The 26,337-nt window shown below is 46.7% G+C and overlaps 1 protein-coding gene across 4 annotated transcripts in view; it reads right to left on the bottom strand.

The window, feature by feature from the left end:
• The window catches only part of LOC123771973 (basement membrane proteoglycan-like), a 206,229-nt gene that overhangs the window by 29,974 nt on the left and 149,918 nt on the right, over nt 1-26,337 (bottom strand). For all 4 annotated transcript variants that reach the window (XM_045764831.2, XM_069337892.1, XM_069337894.1 and 1 more), the window contains one exon: nt 6-128. In XM_045764831.2, the coding sequence (XP_045620787.2) occupies nt 6-128 (123 nt within the window). The remainder of the gene's footprint in view (nt 1-5; nt 129-26,337) is intronic.

Below are 26,337 nucleotides of genomic sequence, written 5' to 3'. Positions count from 1 at the left end.
CTTACCGGACAGTTGAGCTCATCACTGCCATCATCACAGTCCTTCTCCAGGTCACACCTCCACCAGGACTCGATACACTCACTGTCTGACACACACTCGAACTCCTCCTCAGTGCACATATGTTCTTGCTGCAAATTGCAAATAATGTTGTTATTGCAGTTTAAGTTTGTATGAAAAAGAAGTTAGAAAAAAAAGAGAAGGTAGAGATTGTTATAGTCTATGCTCCTTGGGATAGCAGCATTAATGGCAATATATATTTTTTTAATTTTTAGGGGAAACGTAGAGAACGAGATCAGTATATACGTAGACGTTACAGAATACTTGTATTGGGTGTTCTTCCCTTCACGCAAACACATGTACTACCATGAAGAAGACTGAGTGATCTGACTGGTAAAATGAGAATTGTTGACCAGACCACACACTAGAAGTTGAAGGGACGACAACGTTTCGGTCCGTCCTGGACCATTCTCAAGTTGATTGTGATGAGGAGATTGATTGATTGATTAAGATTAAGCCACCCAAGAGGTGGCACGGGCATGAATAGCCCGTAAGTGGTACAATTTTTTTCTCAGTATTTTGAGGTTGCATTTAACCATCAAGCTGTTATCGCGGGGGAGGACACTGCTTCACAGTCTTTATGAGGGTGTCCAGCTGCTGGACACCTTTGTTGACCAGGAGAGTGGCTGTGTTGATGGCTTCAGGGTGGCCACTGCATGATTCAGGAACTCTTAAAGCTCTTCTAAGGTCATTGGTTGCTTCACATTCCAGAAGATAGTGAAGTAATGGCTTTTCTGTGACAGTTTGACAGAAGATGCACTCTCTCTGTCGGGGTTCACCAATCTCCCAGTTGCATCTGTAACCTAGACGTAGTCTATATAACCTAACTGCTATTTCCCTGTGGATTCCTTTTGGGATATTTAACCTTTCTAATTTGGTTGCCTGAAGATACCATGTTGCAGATGGCGAACCTTCAGCTATTCTCTGGTGAAGGTAGGCTTTGTTGAGATGTGAGAGTTTTTTGGTGATGATGTTTTTTATGTTCTCTAGGCTGGGTTGAATTGTTTTATGTATCACTGGATGACGAGTTGCCAATTTAGCAATTTCATCAGCTTTTTCATTTAATGGGATTCCAATATGGGATGGGATCCAGTTTAAGGTTATGTTGAGTCCTTTGCCTTTAGCGACTGCTCCAAGATACAAAATGGTGGTAATTATTTCCACGTTATCTTTCCACTGTTTTTGTCCTAGTATTTGAAGTGCAGCTTTTGATTCTGTGTGTATGATTGCATTTTGAGTGTTTTGTGCAATCACATATGCGAATGCCTGTTGTATGGCAAACAGCTCAGTTTGGGTTGATGATACTAGTCCTCCCAGTCTCCAATATGCCTGTACGCTGGCCGTGCAAAGAGCAGCACCAGCACTCTCATATTCTGTGTCCACCGATCCGTCTGTGAAGATGTGGGTGGCTCCTGCTACTGCTATGCTATACATTTGCTCTTCTATTATGTGCCTTAGGATTGTCGGATCATAGGCAGCCTTTTTCATTGGGAGACTTTCTATTACTATTTTGAAAGTAGGCTCTTCCCACGGCGCGGAAGGAGTGTAATTTGGGTGTGGATGATCACCCTCTCTATCAAGAATCATGTTTTTTAAATGTAGTCTGTTTAGGACTTTTCCTGCTCTTGCAACCCAAGAGTTTCCATTGTTTTGGCCTAGTCCAACCACCAGGGCCTGCCGTACTGGGATTGGATCAGAAGAAATAATTATCTAACTGACAATTGTAGCTGTCCTTTGTGATATTCTTTCTTGTAGAGAGGGCAACCCCGTCTCCAGTCTAAGAGTTTCAAGCCTGGTCCACATGGGGGCTCCCAGTGCGGCTCTCATAGCATTGTTTTGGGCAACTTTAAGCTTTTTGCACTGTTGGTGTGATAGATTTGTGAGTGCAGGTGCGGCATAATCGATCACTGATCTGACTGCCTGTACATAGTATGTGCGAAGGACTTGCAGATTGGCTCCTCCAGAAAGGGAGGTTAGCGACCTGAGGATTGCCGTCCGGGCCGCAGTTCGCTCTCTCAAGTAAGTGACCTCAGCATTAACATTCATGTGTGTGTCCAGGATGATTCCAAGATACTGATAGGTGTCAACCCATTCAATTGGTTGACCCTGTACTGTGAGTTGGATGTTGGGCTTCGCTATTTTTATGGGCATGGCCTTGGACTTTGAGGGGTTGAGTTTGATCCCAATCTGTTTTGCCTCTTTACTGATGCAGTCTAAGCATTTGGGTGCCAATTGGCCAGTCTAAGCATTTGGGTGCCAATTGGCCAGTCTAAGCATTTGGGTGCCTATTGGCCCCAGTGTGCTAAGCACACTGGGGCCAATAGGAGTAGCAATTCCAGTGTCAAAGTTACCACCGAGAAGGGTCTAAAAGCTACTAGGCCCCAAACCTGCACAGCATTAAATAGTACTCCCACAGAACTGGACGCTCTCTGGCCAATGCTCAAAACTTTGGTCACTAAGTTGATCGAAAGTCTGCTGCCATCATATGGAATCAAGCAAACCACAGAGACTCGGAAGACAATTGAGCACAAGCTCAAGAAATTCGAAGATGTAATATCCACACCGTCAAGACAGCAGGGCAGGAGACACCCCCATAAAAACAGATGTCCAGCTCGTCGGAAAGCGACATTGATGAGTCAATTTCAGGTCCACTAAGAACCTATACACCAATTGCAACTTCCATGGCGTGTTCATCAGACTCCATGGATACCACGGAATTATCAGCAAATTCCAAGAACCTAGAGGTCTAAAGATCCTGCAATGGAATGCGCAAGGACTGCGCACTAAATTGCAACACTTGCAATGCATAGCAGCAACCAAGGGCATAGACATCCTGATACTACAGGAGAGCTTGCTTCGAGCCGGATTAGAACCTAAAATCTCAGGCTATCGAGGCTTCTTCCTTCCATGGATCAATGGGCAATCCAGGGGATGTGCAATCTATGTAAAATGTGACCTGATCTCCAAGTCCATAACCAGCCCACCCGATTGTGGAGCAGGGACAGAGGTAATGGGAGTTACCATTGAGCTAAGACACGACAAACTTGAAGTGTTCAATGTGTACAGGTCTCCACATGCCGAAATGGATCTCTCTGTTATTTGGACACGCGACAACAACAAACACAATCATTTGTGGAGATTTTAATGCCCATTATCGATTGGCACTGGGCTCGAACAGAACAAATGAAGCCGGCATTCACATTACACATCTACTAGACCAGCTTCCAGAAATACAAATCCTAAACAAGAATGAACCTACCCACATCCAAGGAGGCAGATTAGACCTAACCTTCGTTTCAGCCTCCCTAAGAGATGCAGTAACATGGTCAGTTGAGCCCACGCTCACAAGCGACCACTATGGGGTCCAAATTGATCTTAAGTTAGACCTACTCACCCAACCTCCGCCTCCATCTGAAGCCTGGAACTTTGCTTTAGCAAACTGGGACCGATTTCAAAACCTCATTTCAGAGTGGCAAAGAAACTATGATCTTCCCGAAGACATTAATCAGGCAAAACAAGAATTTGTCAAAGCGATTCAAAGTGCAGCCAACCACTCAATCCCACTGAAAAAACAGTCCACCGGACACCATAAAGATCATTGGTACTATTGCGAACGTGTCAAAGAACTCAACCATAGACTCAACAGAACAAGAAAGCTATACAAAAAGCAGCCAAGTGATCGCAGCAGGATCTTACTTTGTGAGGTCAAGGAACATGTGCATCGAGAGACCAGACAAATAAAAGAACAAAAGTGGCTGGAATGGTGTTCACACCTGAATGAACACACCTCTCTTGGAGAGATGTGGCAGAAAATTCACCGAGCCAAAGGGAATAAAACACCTAAAGCTCCACACCCCAAGGATCCTCAACAGGAAGCCGAAGTACTGGCAACCAGGTTTGCAAAGAGAGCAGCCAGCAATCAACTTCCACCAGATGTATTAGCAGTACAGACCGGACTAGAGGAAGAAAGGTGGCACAGAATCCTTACAGCATGTGAAGAAGTCTCTGACACTAATGCCCCCCTCACACTGGATGAGCTCAATCGGGCTAAGAAACACTCCAAGGATACATCCCCTGGAGCCGACAAAATAACCTATAAAATGATTAGAAACCTCGGCCCAGAGGGAGACGCTGCATACCTAAGGTTAATTAATTTAGCCTGGACTTCTCAAACTAGACCTTCTGCTTGGAATAGAGCAGACATAGTGCCGATCCCAAAACCCAAAGATCCAGCTAATCCCAGGCCCATCTCTCTCCAAAGCTGTGCAGCCAAGACGGCTGACAGAATGGCACTCAACAGACTGGAGTGGAAAATGACTAAACTGCACCATGATATGTATGCCTATAGAAGAGGGGTTGGCACAGTGGAATGTATTACAACTCTGTTAGCCCACTTGAATGACAGACCAGGAATGCTGATATTCCTGGACCTCGAAAAAGCCTTTGAACTGGCTAACGCCCCAGCTATTCTCTGCTGCCTCATAAACAGAGAAGCAAGAGTAAATCTTCATGGCACAGTCTCTGAGTACAAATGACATGAAAATGGTACACCGGAAGGAGGTATTCTCAGCCCTCTTCTCTTCAACTGTTTAATGGAAAGAATAATGAGGTTGAAACTTCCACATCACTGCAGGCTGCTAAATTACGCGGACGACTTTGTCATCATCATAAAAGGAAGGGATGCGGCGCACCTTGAAGGCTTGACTGTACTACTCTATATATAAACGATTGTAGAGTTTACCTCAAGAGTTACGGGTTATTCATGCCCGTGCCACCTCTTGGGGTGGCTTAATCTTCATCAGCCAATCAGGTCAAGTGCTAGTTTGGTTCACCTAGTATCCTTATATTACGTGGAATGCGTGAGCAGTCACGGCCAGGTAACTCCACTACGGGCTCACCATAGCCCGTGCTACTTAGAACCTTTTGTTCCAAGTAGCGAATCGTAAACAACAGTGAAGAGTCAATTAGCCGGCACTAGCAAACTTTGAGAAGGGAAGAGAAATATTAGGAGAAAGCGCCAAGCCATTATGACTATATAGCCCTTGGAAGGGGTCAGGATAAGGATTTGGGGATGGGACGGGGGGAAGGAATGATGCCCAACCACTTGGAAAACAAGCGGTTGAGATAGTTGAGAAAAATATATCATACCATGCGGTCAAAGTCACTGATATAAGGAGTTTAATAATGTTGATTAATGTTCATATAGATTGCTATTGGAGTGCTAAGGGTAGGTAGGGGGTTGGAAGTCGTTAACTGCCATAAATAACAGTATCCCCGTCTAATTGTGGAGTCGTTCCGTATAGTTGACAGCTGTGAACAGATGAGAGCAGCCGGCCAAGACACAAGATAAGCATCGTAACTGATCAATAGGTTCCGTCGACCTTGTCCCAAGCAGTGATACCTGGCATACTTAAGGCGACGACAGCTCTTACCAACACCTGTCATTAAAGTCGAAGATCCCGCGGGTGGCAGGAGAGGACGGGCCATGAGGGTGAAGAGTGGCGTGACCCCGTGACAGTGAGGGCGGCCTGGGGTCAGCAGGGAGGCACGCGAGGGGGCCGGCGCACGCCCCCGGCGCCGGCCACCACACAAGGGGGCATCGTCAGTGCCTCCGCCCCCTCTACACGCCTCTGCTGCGCCTCCTCCTGGTGGTCCTCCACCTCCCCAACATGTGTTGATCTTGTTGGAGTCGGGAGTGTTCTTCCTGCTGCGGCTCGTGATCAATGGTACTATTGGTGCTCGCCTTCCTACTGCCGCTAATCTGCCCCAGCTCCTGGTCCTTCTTGTTGGTAAGTTTCTACAACACAAATACTTCTACTTTAGTGCATCTAATTTTGTGAACCGACAGAACAGTTGCTCAATTGCTCAAATAAATCGTATTAACGTGATGTATCAAGGAGAAAATCAGTAGGAGCCGTGAAGAGGATTCGAACCTGTGGTCAGGGTAATCCCAAACAAACGCCTTAGACCACTATACCACGACATGGTCAAAAGCAGTGCAACCTGGGGTTCAACTGAATCCTTTAGCGATCCTGAGGCTTCCACTCAAGCCTAACTAGGGTTTAGCACATTTCACCCCCCCCCCCCCCCGGCCACGCTCTCTGGCTTGTGGTCTAAGACTAGGGGAGTGAGGGGAGGGGGGACCCATAACGACACCATGTTTGTGCAGATCATCATCACCATCACACAATGGACTTGAGAATGGTCCAGGACGGACCGAAACGTCGTCGTCCCTTCACTTTCTAGTGTGTGGTCTGGTCAACGTATTTCAGCCCCGTTATTGCGACTCCTCGTCTGCTAGACCATCAAGGCTCAAGAAAGGGACGTTTTAGGCAGCTGCACAAACCATGTACTAAACTATGCGTCTAGAGGAAGGGTTAGAGGTATAGTCTAGAGGAATACACCCTGGATCCTAATACACTTTGATTGCTTGGTCCATCATCATTCTAGTTGTGTCATCCGGGGGTAGGTTGATGAACAGTGACTCATCATCCAGAGATGACCTCACCCCCCATGGCTGTCATACTCGCAATAAGCAGAACAATTCCTTCACAAGCTTTAGACTAAAAGCCAAAGTGACGTATTGGGTGGACACGATACTGAGCCGCTTAGGCAGTACGGACATGGTGTAAGTCTCCGGCTGATGGTCCATAGAGGCCGGTTTCTGGGTCCTAGGGCTGTACTCCCCAGTACCACCGCCCTGGTCTACACACCTGATGACGACCCTACGCCACGTCCACCACGTCCCGACGACGTGGAACTATGTCAAGGGTCGATGTCTTCAATCCTCGGATCCGCCTTTTTCAGGTTAGTGATCTTTTTTCGAAGGTTGTCTTTGGTGACACCGTCGTGCAGCATACGACCGCCGCCACGTATGCTGCACGACGGTCGTTAAGGCTGTGACTGCCGTCCGCAGCCACATCGCGGTGCCTGAATACATTTAAACCAAAAACTTGTCACGCTCAAAGTGCCATTTAACACCAAGCAGTACACATGAGGTGAAGGAGATCTCTCATCACGTATAATATACCAGGTAGTCCACACATTGGTCTAAATACCTCAGTCACCCCACAAGTTAGGCCACATCTGACGTATACATCATAACTCACACCACCGGGACCCATCATACATAGAAAACGGCACCCTAGCTACATTACAGGCTCACTATTGCCCGTCATACATGGACATCTAAAATAACAAACGGCGTGGTGACCGCCGGCCAGGTCGGACGTTCCTGAGGTCTCTCCGCACTGGCGAGTGTTTACGTTGGGTGATCGCTTGTTTGCCCTGCTGGTGGTAGTTTGCCACTGACGGGGTGACGTTTGCTTCGCCATGGGAACGTTTCGCCCTCCAATGAAGAGGACGCTGTCAGCTGGTCTGACGTTTACGGTGCCGGTGGACCATCCATTGGTTGGTGTCGCCCTAGTGGACGTGCTGCATGTGCAGCTGTCTGACCTGGTGGGCATCCAGCTGCTTCAGGGCCACCGTGCAGTGGTCAAGTTCCGCCTCCAGGCTGCCTTTCAGGCGTTTCTCGAGCGGTGTGAGGGGCGTGTTTACCCTCTCCCTGATACTGCTGGCTCCGTTAAGGTAGTGAATCTTAGTGTCACCTTGACGTCTGTGACGGTGCATGGTGCCCCCTTCGAATTTCAGGACGACTTTTTAACCTCCTGTTTCGAACGGTTTGGGACAGTGTTAAGTGTTCATTGGAACAAGGTCGTTGCCGGGCACTGTGTTGGTATGCTTGACGGCTCCCGCACCCTGACGATGTCGCTGAAGGGTAGTGTACCGTCGTCGATGTCCGTGTTGGGATACACGCTCCGCTGCCAGTACCAGGGGTCAACCGCGCACCTGTTATCGGTGTGGTCACGAGGGTCATCTGGCTGCTGCGTGCGACGTGGGAGCGACTGGTCGTGTGCATGTTCTTCGTACGGAGGATTTTCCGCCCCTGTTGCGTTCGGGCGGTGTGGGTGCTGTGCCTGAGGCGCCTGACTGCCTGTCTGCTGCTCCGCCTGTTGAGGCGAGCTCTACGGCCTGTGCGACACGTCTAGTGACAGCTGTGGCCCCTGGGGTTGTTCAGCCGGTGTGTGAGGGTGTCGGGCTGTCGCCTGAGCTGTGTGTAGTGAAAGGTGTCCCGGTGGAGGTTCATGTTCCGCCCCCGCCTGTGGATGTGATACCGGCTCCCGGGGACGCGGGTTCTGCTGTTTTGGAGGGGGTGCTTCGGCGTGGTGAGGTGCCTGCCGTGCCTGTGTGTGTTGACTCCTGTAGTTCTGCTCTTCCCATTCCTTTGCAGAAGCGTGCACGTCGGTGTTCTGAGGCTGTTTCCGTGGATGATGTAGACAGTGTGGGTGATGTGGCCTCTGTGGACTCTTCGGACGGTGCGGGTGTGGCCTGTGTGGATATGACGACGGTGGCTGTGCCTGCGGCGGGGCCTGCTGGGCGTGGTGTGGTGCGGCCTGTCTCGAAGCGTTCGCGGCGGGCTCGGAGTGTCTCCCCCCTTCGTGGTGTGCCTTGGGAGGAGGTGGGGGAGTATGGTGCTCAGCTGGCGTCCCCCGCCGAGGATGATGGTGCTGTGAGGGGCTCCGACGTTGCTACCTGTGCCCCCCTCCTGCGTCTCCTGCTGTTGGGTCCCCGCAGTGGGGGGTTGTCCCTGATGGTCGGGACCTCGTCGTGATGTTGCGGAAAGATGTGCGCCAGGGGGCCTCGGCTCCTGTGCCTTGTGGTGGGGTCGCTGCCGCGCCTGCAGTTCCCCCTCCTTCCTTGCCCCGGTCTGGGGGTTGCCTAGTCCCGTCTGCTGGGGTCGTGCCCTGTGAGGGTCCGGAGTTGGGCCCTTATCGGGATGCCCGGGTGCTTCCGATCCCGTGGTGCTCGTCCACTATCTGGGTGTCGTCAAAGAAGGAGTTTGTTTATAGGGTGCCGGATAGGATGTCTCAGCCGAGGCTACTGCCTGATGGCCGGCTGCCCGCCGACCTGTGGGTGGTTTGGGAAGCACCGCTTGCGCTTTCCGTTCCGTAAGTTTCCGGAGAAGTATTAGTTCCCGTCTTGCGCACCCCGCTACGCCGTGCCTGGATCAGCTGCCTCCCCCCGGTGCGGGGAGTCTCCCTCTAACGTTCGCCTCTGTTTTCGTCGCCACTCCTCTCTCTACGGCCCATCACATCTACCGCTTTTGACTTTCTTCTCCTCCTTACCTTCAACGCGTCTCCTTACATCTGTCCTGGTGCAGTCATCGGGAGGGTTACCCCTTCATGCAAACTGCACCTATTCTCAAGAAGAAGAAGAGAAAATAACAAACAGCAACAACCTAGCTACAAAGAACAGCGGTGATCAGCTGACGCCATCAACACACCATCCAGCCCTCGCCACCAAGTACCAAGTTTAACTCTAAAACACAACATTCAGGCCTTGCCAACTACACACTGGCACATAACCAGTTGATTAACAGTTAAACCAGTTGATTGACAGTTGAGAGGCGGGACCAAAGAGCCAGAGCTCAACCCCCGCAAGCATAACTAGGTGAGTACAACTGTCACTAGCCTCCCAACATCGCCACTCGTGCAGTTATCGGGAGGAGAAAACCTCCACGCAAACTGTACCTATCAGAGAAAAAGTAGAAAGTGTATCTGAGAACCTTACGACCAACGCCAGTCTAGAATGTCTTGTAGCAATTTTGTATCTGCTGAATATATTTTCCGCCCTACTTTTATATCGTTTTATAACTTGCAAACGTTCCTGTTCAATCCTAAATCGATTATACCATATGGTAACACCGGAATGTATTAATAAATCCTATACTATTGATTTTGGAGGCTTAAACTCCGTCGATGTAAAGTGATGTGATGTTTGGTCGCTAATCTTATATTCTCGTGAAAGTATAATGAACATAAGAGTTCAAACTGTTTAATAATAAAAAACAAGTCATTTCCCTCAGGAAACAATGCACCAATCCTGCAAGTCTTATGCCACTAAAAAGACTGAAGTGATTTAGACCAGCGAGAGGCGTCTGGTCGTATACATACACCCTGGGGGAGTGTATTAAGCACAAAATATACACATTATACCCGCTGCATCTAACACGTATTGTGATGAGATCGATACAAGGTACAAGATACAAGTTAATTAATTAAAAGTATGCGGCATTTGCCAACTGAACAACATATACACAGTCATCGACCAGCCGCCAGGGACAATGGACACCAACCGCGCCGAGGGAAGGAGTATTGACCATGAAGGTGGGACCCAAAACCTTCAAAGACTGTATTGACCATGATGTAAGGGCTCCACATACTAATGACAGTATTGACCATAATACTGGGACCCAACATACCCATGACAGTATTGATCTTGACGCCGGGACCCCACATACCCATGACAATATTGACCTTGACGCTTTGATCCACATACCCATGACAGTATTGACCTTGACGGTGGGATCCACATACCCATGACAGTATTGACCATGATACTGGGACCAACTTACCAATGACAGTATTGACCTTGATACCGGAACCCAACATACCCATGACAGTATTGACCTTGACGCCGGGACCCCACATACCCATGACAGTATTGACCTTGACGCTTTGACCCACATACCCATGACAGTATTGACCTTGACGCTGGGATCCACATACCCATGACAATATTGACCTTGACGCTTTGACCCACATACCCATGACAGTATTGACCTTGACACCGGAACCCAACATACCCATGACAGTATTGACCATAATACTGGGACCCAACATACCCATGACAGTATTGATCTTGACGCCGGGACCCCACATACCCATGACAATATTGACCTTGACGCTTTGACCCACATACCCATGACAGTATTGACCTTGACACCGGAACCCAACATACCCATGACAGTATTGATCTTGATACTGGGACCCAACATACCCATGACAGTATTGACCTTGACACCGGAACCCAACATACCCATGACAGTATTGACCTTGACACCGGAACCCAACATACCCATGACAGTATTGACCTTAACACCGGAACCCAACATACCCATGACAGTATTGATCATGATACTGGGACCCAACATACCCATGATAATATTGACCTTGACACCGGAACCCAACATACCCATGACAGTATTGACCTTAACACCGGAACCCAACATACCCATGACAGTATTGATCATGATACTGGGACCCAACATACCCATGATAGTATTGACCTTGACACTGGAACCCAACATACCCATGACAGTATTGACCTTAACACCGGAACCCAACATACCCATGGCATTATTGACCTTGACGCTATATTGTCGCCTTAACCACACATTATTGCTGGCGTAAATGGTGTCACGCCAGAGTCTCAAACCAACCCGGTGGAACTCGGAGCTCTTGGGATGAATGGCACCAAAGAGAGCCTTGGGAAAAAGGTCACTAACCTGAAAAAGGCGGATCCGAGGATTGAAGACATCGACGCTCTCTATGTCCATTACCTTCTCACCAGACGCTTGTCCCTCCCGAGATTAACTTGTTGTCTGACATGTTTCAGACAGTCTGAGACATGCTGTCTGAGCATCTAACTAAGCTAATTCCACTGTTTACTGAAATCCTTTCTTGGAGAAGTTCTCAATCATTCTCTGGTGACAAGGATTGGAATCATGCCATCTCTCCCGTCATGGCCGCCCAGATCGCTCTCCCAGTCACTCTTCCTCAACCTCTCACGTGGTGAGCAAGGAAGTCACACCAGAGTAGATAGGCAACTCGGCACAGGCAGAGTTGATTAATCTTAGTTGATTACCCTGCCCACCACGGAGGTTGTGCCCGCTGCCCACCACGGGGGTTGGAGAAGAGGAGTCGTCCGGTGGTGGTGTCCGCCGGTCACTAAGGCATCCACCGATATACCCACATATATATGTGGATATATGTAGTATCTTCTGCGCCTCTGTGTTGCACGCTGCCTCGTGGCACCTTCAATACTTAACTGTGCCTCCTGCGCCCACACGTCGTCTCCATGGGTCATGATTGATTATTTCCTTCTGGAAATGATCAGGTTCATTACTCTTACTCCCACCTGGTGGTGCCTCTGAGGACGCCTGTCCCCGGCGAGGCAGATAACTCTCCCATTACCTATTAATCATCTGTTGACAGATCACTCTGTGTACCTGTCTTAATGCTGTCCTCTCACTTATGTATAGCACATACCTTCCAGGAAGCCGGCCACTGCTCCATCGTCACCCCTCGTTCACAGAAAACGAGAGGTGGGCTTCACCAACCGCACTACATCTTTACTGATTACAGGCGCACAGTGTCGGTCCTCCATTACGTTAATTGTGTCGGGAAAGCGCTAAGCCAGTGTGATGTATAGCACTTGAGACAAGGAATAGAGATGCGAGGATCACCTGGAGCACCCGACTACCTTTCAGCGTCCGCCACCTCCCGCACCGTTACTGAAAGTACTCTGTTCTGCCTCAGCCATCCCCGCATAGAACACTATTACCACAGTCAACGGTGCCGCCACAACACGGGTTGACAGATGGTTATATATGTGGGTCCGTGTGTCGGGGAACCATTATATAGTGATGAGGAGGTAGAGACAGGCAATAAATAGGCAAGAGAGAGCTGAGGAGGAAAGTAAGGTGTAGGGATCTTTCCTGCCTCTACTCTACACAGACGCCGTCTTGTAGAATCGGCTCTTATACACAATGTACCCAACATGAACTTGAGTCCTGGCTTTGTTGCTGTGGACTCTTCCCTTTCACAGTATATACTCAAATGCTCTAATCTTTCTAACAAACGTGACTTAACATAAGCTTACCCCTTCCATATATCTTTCTTTCTCTTTCCTTTCTCTCTTCTCCCCTTTACTGTTCATGGTCTTCTCCTACGCTCCCTTGCTATCCTCTTCTTATTCCTATTACTATCTCCTTCTCATTCGGTGGTTATAATAGGAGCTGCCTCGTATGGGCCAATAGGCCTTCTGCAGTTCTCATTATTACTATTATCCCCTACACCTTACTTTCCTTCTCAGCTCTCTCTTGTCTATTTATTGCCTATCTCTACCTCCTCATCACAATCGACTTGAGAATGGTCCAGGACGGACCGAAACGTCGTCGTCCCTTCAACTTCTAGTGTGTGGTCTGGTCAACATACTTCAGCCACGTTATTGTGACTCATCGCCTGCAAAATAAGAATTGATCCCAAGTCCGACTTAACCAAAGAAAATATGTTCTTCATATCACAGGGTCCCAAAATGTGGAATGACCTATTTTAAAACATCAAAAACTCTCCTTCTCTCAACTAGGCTTCCACCACTAGGGTGAACACCTGTCCACATAGGCCGCTGGCTCCTCCTAGTTAAACAGGACGTTAAAACCAATTAAGGGTAACCGACGGGTTCTCACAATCAAATATTTATATTTGATGTGGTGCTATGAATGGGAATTTGAATTCCCAAGAACAGCCGTCATAAAAAAAAATTGCAACAATCGTATAAAGCAGAACATGGGTGGAAAAGAATGGTTGAAGGATTGACATCAAAGACCGTTTTCTATAACAAAATATAATTTATTAATAACAAGAGACTAAACTACTACAACATCGAGTTTACGTTACGTTAATGTTCATCCAGTGGCACTATAACAAACAGCAAAATAGCCATGACTCTGGTCCATTGCTGTGCGGCTGCATACTGACCTAACCTGAACACAGGTGTGCCCACTGACGACGCAATATTGCAAACCAAAAAAAATTCACAAGCCTAGTTTACACCACAGTGAGTGATTCGTTACGCTATTGTCTATCCAGTGGCACTTGCATCACAGCTATTCAACAGCCTCTCGAGAAATGACAGCAGTCTCCATCTTGCTGACACTTTGGGCTGATTAAATGAACTAACTGAACAATGATGCCCACTGATGACACAAGCTTGCAATCAATATTGTCACGTTTCACGGTGACCAGATACTATAATCACAATCTTATTAACCATGGTAGTGATGCCTCCCCACCAAATGGTAGTGATGCTTCCCCACCCCATGGTAGTGATGCTTCCCAACCCCATGGTAGTGATGCTTCCCCACCCACATAGTAATGATGCTTCCCCACCCCATGGTAATGATGCTTCCCCACCCCATGGTAGTGATGCTTCCCTAGCCTATGGTAGTAATGCCTCCCCACCCCATGGTAGTGATGCCTCCCCACCCCATGGTAGTGATGCTTCCCCACCCCATGGCAGTGATGCTTCCCCACCCCATGGTAGTGATGCTTCCCCACCCCATGGTAGTGAAGCTTAACCACCCCCATGGTAGTGATGCTTCCCACCCCATGGTAGTGATGCTTCCCCACCCCATGGTAGTGATGCTTCCCCACCCCATGGTAGTGATGCCTCCCCACCAAATGGTAGTGATGCTTCCCCACCCCATGGTAGTGATGCTTCCCAACCCCATGGTAGTGATGCTTCCCCACCCACATAGTAGTGATGCTTCCCCACCCCATGGTAATGATGCTTCCCCACCCCATAGCAGTGATGCTTTCCCAACCCATGGTAGTGATGCCTCCCCACCCCATGGTAGTGATGCCTCCCCACCCCATGGTAGTGATGCTTCCCCACCCCATGGCAGTGATGCTTCCCCACCCCATGGTAGTGATGCTTCCCCACCCCATGGTAGTGAAGCTTAACCACCCCCATGGTAGTGATGCTTCCCACCCCATGGTAGTGATGCTTCCCCACCCTATGGTAGTGATGCTTCCCCACCCCATGGTAGTGATGCTTCCCCATCCCATGGTAGTGATGCTTCCCCACCCCATGGTAGTGATGATTCCCCACCCCATGGTAGTGATGATTCCCCACCCCATGGTAGTGATGCTTCCCCACCCCATGGTAGTGATGCTTCCCCACCCCATGGTAGTGATGCTTCCCCACCCCATGGTAGTGATGCCTCCCCACCCCATGGTAGTGATGCTTCCCCACCCCATGGTAGTGATGATTCCCCACCCCATGGTAGCGATGCTTCCCCACCCCATGGTAGTGATGCCTCCCCACCCCATGGTAGTGATGATTCCCAACCCCATGGTAGTGATGCCTCCCCACCCCATGGTAGTGATGCTTCCCCACCCCATGGTAGTGATGCCTCCCCACCCCATGGTAGTGATTCCCCACCCCATGGTAGTGATGATTCCCCACCCCATGGTAGTGATGCTTCCCCACCCCATGGTAGTGATGTTTCCCCACCCTATGGTAGTGACGCTTCCCCACCCCATTGTAGTGATGCCTCCCCACCCCATAGTAGTGTTGCTTCCCCACCCCATGGTAGTGATGCTTCCCCACCCGAAGGTAGTGATGCTTCCCAACCCCATGGTAGTGATGCTTCCCCACCCCATGGCAGTGATGCTTCCCCACCCCATGGTAGTGATGCTTCCCCACCCCATGGTAGTGATGCCTCCCAACCCCATGGTAGTGATGCTTCCCCACCCCATGGTAGAGATGCCTCCCCACCCCATGGCAGTGATGCTTCCCCACCCCATGGTAGTGATGCTTCCCCACCCCATGGTAGTGATGCTTCCCAACCCCATGGTAGTGATGCCTCCCCACCCCATGGTAGTGATGCTTCCCCACCCCATGGCAGTGATGCTTCCCCACCCCATGGTAGTGATGCTTCCCCACCCCATGGTAATGAAGCTTAATCACCCCCATGGTAGTGATGCTTCCCACCCCATGGTAGTGATGCTTCCCCACCCCATGGTAGTGATGCTTCCCCACCCCATGGTAGTGATGCCTCCCCACCCCATGGTAGTGATGATTCCCCACCCCATGGTAGTGATGATTCCCCACCCCATGGTAGTGATGCTTCCCCACCCCATGGTAGTGATGCTTCCCCACCCCATTGTAGTGATACCTCCCCACCCAATGGTAGTGTTGCTTCCCCACCCCATGGTAGGGATGCTTCCCCACCCCATGGTAGTGATGCTTCCCCACCCCATGGTAGTGATGCTTCCCCACCCCATGGTAGTGATGCTTCCCCACCCCATGGTAGTGATGATTCCCCACCCCATGGTAGTGATGCTTCCCCTCCCCATGGTAATGATGCCTCCTCACCCTATTGTAGTGATGCCTCTTCACCCCATGGTAGTGATGCTTCCTCACCCCATGGTAGTGATGCTTCCCCACCCCATGGCAGTGATGCTTCCCCACCCCATGGTAGTGATGCTTCCCCACCCCATGGTAGTGATGCCTACCCACCCCATGGTAGTGATGCCTCCCAACCCCATGGTAGTGATGCTTCCCCACCCCATGGTAGTGATGCCTCCCCACCCCATGGCAGTGATGCTTCCCCACCGCATGGTAGTGATGCCTCCCCACCCCATGGTAGTGATGCCTCCCCACCCCATGGTAGTGATGCCTCCCCACCCCATGGTAGTGATGCCTCCCCACCCCATGGTAGTGATGCTCCCCACCCCATGGTAGTGATGCTTCCCCACCCCATGGTAGTGATGCTTCCCCACCCCATGGTAGTGATGATTCCCCACCCCATGGTAGTGATGCTTCCCCTCCCCATGGTAATGATGCCTCCTCACCCTATTGTAGTGATGCCTCCCCACCCCATGGTAGTGATGCTTCCCCACCCCATGGTAGTGATGCCTCCCCACCCCATGGTAGTGATGCCTCCCCACCCCATGGTAGTGATGCTTCCCCACCCCATGGTAGTGATGCCTCCCCACCCCATGGTAGTGATGCCTCCCCACCCCATGGTAGTGATGCTTCCCCACCCCATGGTAGTGATGCCTCCCCACCCCATGGCAGTGATGCTTCCCCACCCAATGGTAGTGATGCCTCCCCACCCCATGGTAGTGATGCCTCCCCACCCCATGGTAGTGATGCTTCCCCACCCCATGGCAGTGATGCTTCCCCACCCCATGGTAGTGATGCTTCCCAACCCCATGGTAGTGATGCCTCCCCACCCCATGGTAGTGATGCCTCCCCACCCCATGGCAGTGATGCTTCCCCACCCCATGGTAGTGATGCTTCCCAACCCCATGGTAGTGATGCCTCCCCACCCCATGGTAGTGATGCTTCCCCACCCCATGGTAGTGATGCTTACCAACCCCATGGTAGTGATGCCTCCCCACCCCATGGTAGTGATGCTTCCCCACACCCATGGTAGTGATGCTTCCTCACCCCATGGTAGTGTTGCTTCCCCACCCCATGGTAGTGATGCTTCCCCACCCTATGGTAGTGATACTTCCCAACCCCATGGTAGTGATGCTTCCTCACCCCATGGTAGTGATGCTTCCCCACGCCATGGTAGTGATGCTTCCTCACCCCATGGTAGTGATGCTTCCCCACCCCATGGTAGTTATGCCTCCCAACCCCATGGTAGTGATGCTTCCCCACCCCATGGTAGTGATGCTTCCCAACCCCATGGTAGTGATACTTCCCAACCCCATGGTAGTGATGCTTCCCCACCCCATGGTAGTGATGCCTCCCCACCCCATGGTAGTGATGCTTCCCCACCCCATGGTAGTGATGCTTCCCCACCCCATGGTAGTGATGCTTCCTCACCCCATGGTAGTGATACTTCCCAACCCCATGGTAGTGATGCTTCCTCACCCCATGGTAGTGATGCTTCCCCACCCCATGGTAGTGATGCTTCCTCACCCCATGGTAGTGATGCCTCCCCACCCCATGGTAGTGATGCCTCCCAACCCCATGGTAGTGATGCTTCCCTACCCCATGGTAGTGATGCTTCCCCACCCCATGGTAGTGATGCCTCCCCACCCCATGGTAGTGATGCCTCCCAACCCCATGGTAGTGATGCTTCCCCACCCCATGGTAGTGATGCCTCCCCACCCCATGGCAGTGATGCTTCCCCACCCAATGGTAGTGATGCCTCCCCACCCCATGGTAGTGATGCCTCCCCACCCCATGGTAGTGATGCTTCCCCACCCCATGGCAGTGATGCTTCCCCACCCCATGGTAGTGATGCTTCCCAACCCCATGGTAGTGATGCCTCCCCACCCCATGGTAGTGATGCCTCCCCACCCCATGGCAGTGATGCTTCCCCACCCCATGGTAGTGATGCTTCCCAACCCCATGGTAGTGATGCCTCCCCACCCCATGGTAGTGATGCTTCCCCACCCCATGGTAGTGATGCTTCCTCACCCCATGGTAGTGTTGCTTCCCCACCCCATGGTAGTGATGCTTCCCCACCCCATGGTAGTGATGCTTCCTCACCCCATGGTAGTGATGCTTCCCCACCCCATGGTAGTGATGCTTCCTCACCCCATGGTAGTGATGCTTCCCCACCCCATGGTAGTGATGCCTCCCAACCCCATGGTAGTGATGCTTCCCCACCCCATGGTAGTCATGCTTCCCAACCCCATGGTAGTGATACTTCCCAACCCCATGGTAGTGATGCTTCCCCACCCCATGGTAGTGATGCCTCCCCACCCCATGATAGTGATGCTTCCCCACCCCATGGTAGTGATGCTTCCCCACCCCATGGTAGTGATGCTTCCTCACCCCATGGTAGTGATACTTCCCAACCCCATGGTAGTGATGCTTCCTCACCCCATGGTAGTGATGCTTCCCCACCCCATGGTAGTGATGCTTCCTCACCCCATGGTAGTGATGCCTCCCCACCCCATGGTAGTGATGCCTCCCAACCCCATGGTAGTGATGCTTCCTTACCCCATGGTAGTGATGCTTCCCCACCCCATGGTAGTGATGCCTCCCCACCCCATGGTAGTGATGCCTCCCAACCCCATGGTAGTGATGCTTCCCCACCCCATGGTAGTGATGCTTCCCAACCCCATGGTAGTGATGCTTCCCCACCCCATGGTAGTGATGATTCCCCACCCCATGGTAGTGTTGCTTCCCCACCCCATGGTAGTGATGCCTCCCCACCCCATGGTAGTGATGCTTCCTCACCCCATGGTAGTGATGCCTCCCCACTCCATGGTAGTGATGCCTCCCCACCCCAATGTAGTGATGCTTCCCCACCCCATGGTAGTGATGCTTCCTCACCCCATGGTAGTGATGCCTCCCCACTCCATGGTAGTGATGCCTCCCCACCCCATGGTAGTGATGCTTCCCCACCCCATGGTAGTGATGCTTCCCCACCCCATGGTAGTGATGATTCCCCACCCCATGGTAGTGATGCTTCTTCACCCCATGGTAGTGATGCTTCCTCACCCCATGGTAGTGTTGCTTCCCCACCCCATGGTAGTGATGCCTCCCCACCCCATGGTAGTGATGCTTCCTCACCCCATGGTAGTAATGATTCCCCACCCCATGGTAGTGTTGCTTCCCCACCCCATGGTAGTGATGATTCCCCACCCCATGGTAGTGTTGCTAGTAGTAGGGAGTAAGACTCACAGGCTCCTTTTTTTGGGGGGGGCGGAGGACCCCTGTGAGTTGTACGACTCACAGGCTCCTTTTTTTTTTTTGGCGAGTGGACCCCTTTGAGTTGTACCACTCACAGGCTCCTTTTTTGTTTTTCTGGAAATTCGTGTGTAGCGCTTGGGGGTTTTCAGGTAAATTTTGTCAGTCACAGATTTTAGAAGTAAGGATTTCTTATGAGAAAAATAATTTCCGAGACTTAGAAGTTTGTTAAGGCCTTATGGGAGAAATTCAAATAACGTGTGTAGCACTTTAGGGCTTCCAGGAGAACTCTACGGACATATTTTACATGTTTTCAACTTACAAAATCGTCTATGTAAGCCTTAGTTATTCATATAAATTTAGAAAATCACCTGTGTAAGTCATGGTTTTCAAGTCTCGTACCTCACACCCCCCTCCCTCCCCCCTTACCTCGCAATCTGTCGCGTCACCTTTATTTACTTTGCGCCCAGCCAGCCAGCCAGCCAGTCGGCTCTTAATCTTATCTTATCTTATCCGTAATATCTGGACCGTCCCTCCTCTCTCTCTCTCTCTCCCTCCTCTCTCTCTCTCCTCTTCATATTATTCCCTCTTCCTATTTTCTGACATACTAATATTTTATTCCTTTTTCATTAACCAGTCAGTTTTATACAAATCAACCGAAGCATCTCAATGTAACCTTTAATACTGAAAACTGCCTCAGAGACTATCTAAGCTGGCCCCAGCTACCTGCCCCAGGCTATCTGCCCGAGGCAATCATCACCTGATTACCTGCCCCAGACATCCACCAGTCATTGTCGGCGTTCACCACCGTCCATTAACAATGAATAAACTTTAGGCGTAATAAAACTTATTTATTTTTTTAGTCATCTAATTCGTAGTTTACACAATTTATAATAAACTAATCAGTTATCCCGAAGTTCTAAGAAGCTCGCTCCTCAATCCGCCTGTATAATAACAGTTTCAGATAGCGTTTACGCATGTAGCCGCTACCTCCGTCCCTATCTCACAAGGCGGAGGGTCATCTCCGTAATCATACATTATCTAGCGTAGCCTCAACACCTGTTCATACCTCTCACCCGCTCGCATCTCACTCCTGCATCACCTACACCGACCCCCACCGAACACCGCTGCTATCTTATCGTCCCAATCTTATCTAGACCTGTCTCTCTCTACCTTACACCTTACCCTCCCTAATCATTATCATTAATATTGTTCTTTCTCAAATCCGTACAGCTATATGAACTTTGTAATACTAGTTCCATACATTAAACAAAACAGTTTTCTCAAATCAATCGGTTCAATTGTCAAACCTTAGCTCATGTCCTCGCATTACTTCCCTCGCACATCTTGTTATTAACCCCATCATACCTGGTAAATAAGATCAAGACAGTTACTAAGCTCCAGCTCTCGTCACCGCTTTAGTTCTCTCTCGTATCTTCGTTAGTATCAGTCCAATTCCCCTGAAATTTTTACCCTCTGTATTTCAGACATAGTAAATATGAAGTAAACAATTATAAAACTCTAGCTCTTGTCCTCTGTCCAAGCTCACTTTGTAAAATCATTACTCTCAGTCCAAATCACCCAACTACATTTTCAGACATAGTAAATAAAAACCAGTTCAGTTATCAAGTTTCAACTCTTGTGCCCCAGCTTAGTTCATTTGTACAAGTTCTTTATTTCCAACTAAATCACCCTGAGATTTAAGATCACCGTATTTCTAACGTAGTAAAATTAATCGGGGCATTAACCAAGCTCCATTTCCTCAGCCTTAGATCATCAGACATAAATATATTCGATCATGTCCCTCTCCAGCCTATCTGTTTATCAGAGTATTTACTTTACCCTTCTCATCCCCAACGTATCAAAACCTTCAATAATCATACTGTATTTGCATATTTTCTCTATATTCAGCTGTGTTCTTCACATTTTGTCCATGTTTTCTATGTTCACTCCATGTTCTTCAAATGTTCACAGTCCCATTCAGTTCATATTTTCACAAGTATCTCCATTTTTTCTGTAATCTTTCTCTTAGTCTCATTACTTTCTCTACAAATTCTAGTCATATTTTCTATGTTTTCATGTTCATCACATGTTCTCTTTACAACTTTATACTCAATATTCATGCTAACTTCCATATTTTGTGTTCTTTGCAATATTCATGTTCCTCTACAAGTTCATGTTCCGCACAAGATCACTTCGTTTTTTTCACCTTCACTTACATGTTTTCTACATTCTTTGTCATATTCTCCATGTTCTTCACAAGTCCATTGTTCATTCTTTGTATTCCCTATTCTCCTTATCATGTTTTCATGTTCTCTGTAAGTTCATATTCCCAGCATGTTCACTGTATTCATCAACTTTTCTTACATGTGTTCTTTGCCATGTTCTCCATATGTTCTCTGGGTTTTTCCCCTTACATGTTATTTAACGTTCCTTAACTAAAAAAATCTTTCGCCAATCAACTAAAACATAGTCACTTTCGTCATTTCTCAACTAAACTTATTATCCAGTCAACTAAAAATAGTCAGAAATAGCCTCGTTCAACACTGTTCTTAACTAAAACAACCTTTCTCTTAGCTAAAAATTGTCAAAGGAAACTTCTTTCAGCACTTTCTTAACAGCCGCTATGTTTCATCAAGTAAGAAAAAATTGTCAAAGGAAACTTTCATCATTTCATAACTAAACTTATTCCCTAGTCATCGGAAAATAACCGTGTTCTTCATGTTTCATTGTCATTTCATAACTAAAATTATCTGCCAATCATCAGAAAAAGTCATGTTCATCACGTTTTGGCTTTTGCTCAACTAAAAGTATTCATCGGTCAACTGAAAATAGTTACTTCATCATGTTTCCTTGTCATTTCTTAACTGAAATATCACTTCTCTCATCTGAAAATAGTCAGGATTAACCTCATTCAACACCGTTCTTAACTAAAACAGCCTTTCGCTTAGCTAAAAATTGTCAAAGGAATCTTTTCAACGCTGTTCATAACTAACTTTATCCATAGTCAAGTAAGAAAATATAGTCAAAGATATCTATCATCGTCGTTCTTAACTGGCATTATACTTTGTGGAGCACTAAAATAGTCACTGTTATCATATTTGTCTTTTTCCTCAACTAAAAGAGTCAAATGTAACTTTTTCAACACTTTCGTAACTAAAATTATATGTCGCTAAGTAAGAAAAAATAGTCAAATGTAACTTTTTCAACACTTTCGTAACTAAAATTATATGTCGCTAAGTAAGAAAAAATAGTCAAATGTAACTTTTTCAACACTTTCGTAACTAAAATTATATGTCGCTAAGTAAGAAAAATAGTCAAAGGTGCTCTCCGTTACACCAAAGTTACTCTTCGAGAAATCAAAGACACTCTCCAATACATCAAGGACTTACTCAAAGACACCAAAGTTACACTCTAAGACATCCTTCGAGACATCAAAGACATCCTTAAGACTTCAATGGGACTCTTCCATTCATCAAAGACATTCTCTAAGCCCTCAAAGTTATTCTCAGAACAATCAAAAGTTATTCCAAGGCAACAAAAGTTATTCTCAGAACAATCAAAAGTTATTCCAAGACAGCAAAAGTCATTCTTAGAGCTATCAAAATTATTCTCGGAGTCATCAAAGGTATTCTCTAACTCACTTTTGGTCATTAAAGTTAATTTCTATGTTATAAAAGTTTGTCTCAGAGACATCTAAAGTTAATCTTAGAGTTATCAAATGTAATCTCTAACTCACTTTTGTTCATCAAAGTTGATCTCAGAGTTAACAAAGGTAATCTCTAACTCACTCTCGTTCATCAAAGTTGTTTCAAAGACATCAAAGTTAATCTCAGAGTTATCCAAAGATATTCTCATGTCCACAAAGTTAATCCAAGAGACGTCAAAGTTAATCTCAGACATCTTCGTTCATAAAAGTTATTCTCAGAGACATCTAAAGTTATTCTTTAAGACAACAAAGTCTTTCTCAGAGTCATCAAAGTTTTTCTCAGAGTCACCTTTGTTATTCAAAGAAACCTTCTGAGACATCCTCGTTCAACAAAAACTGTCCTCAGAGCCATCAAAAAGTTAAATACAGTCGTCAAAGTTATTCTCTAAGTATCTTTTCGTTCATCAGAGAAGCTTTCTAAGACATCTTTGTTCATCCAAGTTGTTCTCTAAGACATCAATCTTGTTCTCTAAGACATCAAAGATGTTCTCTAAATCATAAAAGTTAATCTCTAAGTTACCTTCGTTCGTCAGAGAAACTTTCCAAAACATCTTTGTTCATCAAACTTGTTTTCAAAGTCATCAAAAGTTAATCTAAGACATCTTTTTTCATCAAAGTTATTTTCAGAGACATCTAAAGTTATTATGTAAGACATAAAAGTTATTCTCAGAGTCATCAAATGTTATTCTCGAAGTCATCAAAGATATTTTCAGAGACATCTAAAGTTAATTTCTATGTTATAAAAGTTATTCTCAGAGACATCTAAAGTTAATCTTGGCCATCAAAGTTGTTCTCTAAACATCAATGTTGTTCTCCAAGACATCAAAGATGTTCTCAAAATCATAAAAGTTATTCCCAGAGCTATCAAAGTTATTCTCAAAGTCATCAAAGTTATTCAAAGAGCTAACAAAAGTTATTCTCTAAGTAACCTTTCGTTCATCAGAGAAGCTTTCTAAGACATCTTCGTTCATCAATGTTGTTCTCTAAGACACCTTCATTCATCAAAGAAACTCTCCTTCTTCCATCATGTTATTCTTTAAGACATCTTCAGTCATAAAATTTTCTCTCCAAAATGTAACTAGTTCAGCTTTTCATACCAAGCCTGCACTTGTTAAAATATATTTTCGCAGTCACTTTACCCTAAAACTGTTCTCTGAACTATCCTAACTTAACTTACCTTACCTTACCTATCTTACCTAACTTTACCTATCTTACCTAACTTAACCTGCATAACCTAACTTTACCTATCCTAACCTAACTTACCTTACCTTACCTAACTTTACCTATCTTACCTAACTTACCTAACTTTACCTATCCTATCCTAACATAACTTACCTTACCTTACCTACCTTTCCTAACTTAACCTGCTTAACCTATCTTACCTAACTTTACCTATATTACCTTACCATACCTTACCTATCTTACTGACTTTACCTATCTTACCTAACTTAACCTGCATAACCTAACTTTACCTATGTTACCTTACCTACCTTTCCTAACTTAACCTGCTTAACCTATCTTACCTAACTTTACCTATATTACCTTACCATACCTTACCTATCTTACTGACTTTACCTATCTTACCTAACTTAACCTGCATAACCTAACTTTACCTATGTTACCTTACCTACCTTACCTATCTTACCTAACCTAACCTAACCTAACTTTACCTATGTTACCTTACCTTACCTACCTTTCCTAACTTAACCTGCTTAACCTATCTTACCTAACTTTACCTATGTTACCTTACCTACCTTTCCTAACTTAACCTGCTTAACCTATCTTACCTATCTTACCTATCTTACCTAACTTTACCTATCTTACCTAACTTTACCTATGTTACCTTACCTTACCTACCTTTCCTAACTTTACCTATCTTACCTAACTTACCTACATTACCTAACTTAACTTAACCTGCATAACCTAACTTAACCTAACTTACCTTACCTTACCTAACTTATATAACTTATCTTACCTATCCTAACGTAACCTAACTTGCTTTACCTAACTTAATCTTACATTCCCAAACTGATGTATCCTAACTTATCTAGTCAAACCAGACATGATCTAACTTAAGTATTCCTTCTTGTCTTTGTGTTTCGTCAATCATTGTCTCATATTCATTTACTCATTTCATTAGTTAATTTCTCAAATGGTCACTTATGCATTTCAAGTGCTATTTTGTTAGAGATTGGATATTTAAGCATTTCAAAGAATTATAATTTCTCAAATGGTCATTTTTTGCAGATCAAGGGTTATTTGTTAAAGTTCATCAAGTTGCCCATAAGTTGTATTTATTATGTTTGTTATCATATGTTCTTATTCCCCAACCCCTTAACCTAACCTCTTGTAATCTTAGTGTATTTAGTAGGTTCTATCTTATGTTCTTATTCCCCAACCCTTTAACCTAACCTTTCAGATGTAGTTTGTTGAATATATTATCCTTTTCCTAACCTTTTTACCCAAACCATCTTTCCTTCTTTACTTTGATTCTCCTACTCCTTCTAACCCTCCTTTTCTATCTCTCTCCCTTATTCTCTCTCTTCCTCCCCCTCTCTCTCCCTCATTTGCTCAAATGCTCTCTTGTTTCTCAATTCAAGTCTTAGTGCTCCCATGCCCACACTCTCTCTCATTCTCTCTTCTTTGGTCCCATTTTCTTCCTCCCCCTCTCTCTTACTCCTTGTTCTTCCTTAATGCTCTCACTCCCTTGAGCTCTTGTTTCTCAATTTCAAGTCTTAGTAGATCTGATTCTTTACTATTGTAATTTTTATTATTACTATGATAAAGAATGAACTTATATGTGAAAACAAAGTAAAGAAGGAAAGAAGGTTAAGTGGGATGGTGGGTTTGGGTAAAAATATACAAAAAGGAGAAACAAAACTACATCTGAAAGGTAAGGAAAAGGATAATATATTCAACAAACTACATCTGAAAGGTTAGGTTAAAGGGTTGGGGAATAAGAACATAAGATAGAACCTACTAAATACACTAAGATTACAAGAGGTTAGGTTAAGGGGTTGGGGAATAAGAACATATGATAACAAACATAATAAATACAACTTATGGGCAACTTGATGAACTTTAACAAATAACCCTTGATCTGCAAAAAATGACCATTTGAGAAATTATAATTCTTTGAAATGCTTAAATATCCAATCTCTAACAAAATAGCACTTGAAATGCATAAGTGACCATTTGAGAAATTAACTAATGAAATGAGTAAA

Source organism: Procambarus clarkii, chromosome 38 (genome assembly GCF_040958095.1).
Source record: "Procambarus clarkii isolate CNS0578487 chromosome 38, FALCON_Pclarkii_2.0, whole genome shotgun sequence".
NCBI lineage: Eukaryota > Metazoa > Arthropoda > Malacostraca > Decapoda > Cambaridae > Procambarus > Procambarus clarkii.
This window is presented reverse-complemented; position numbering and strand designations above follow the sequence as displayed.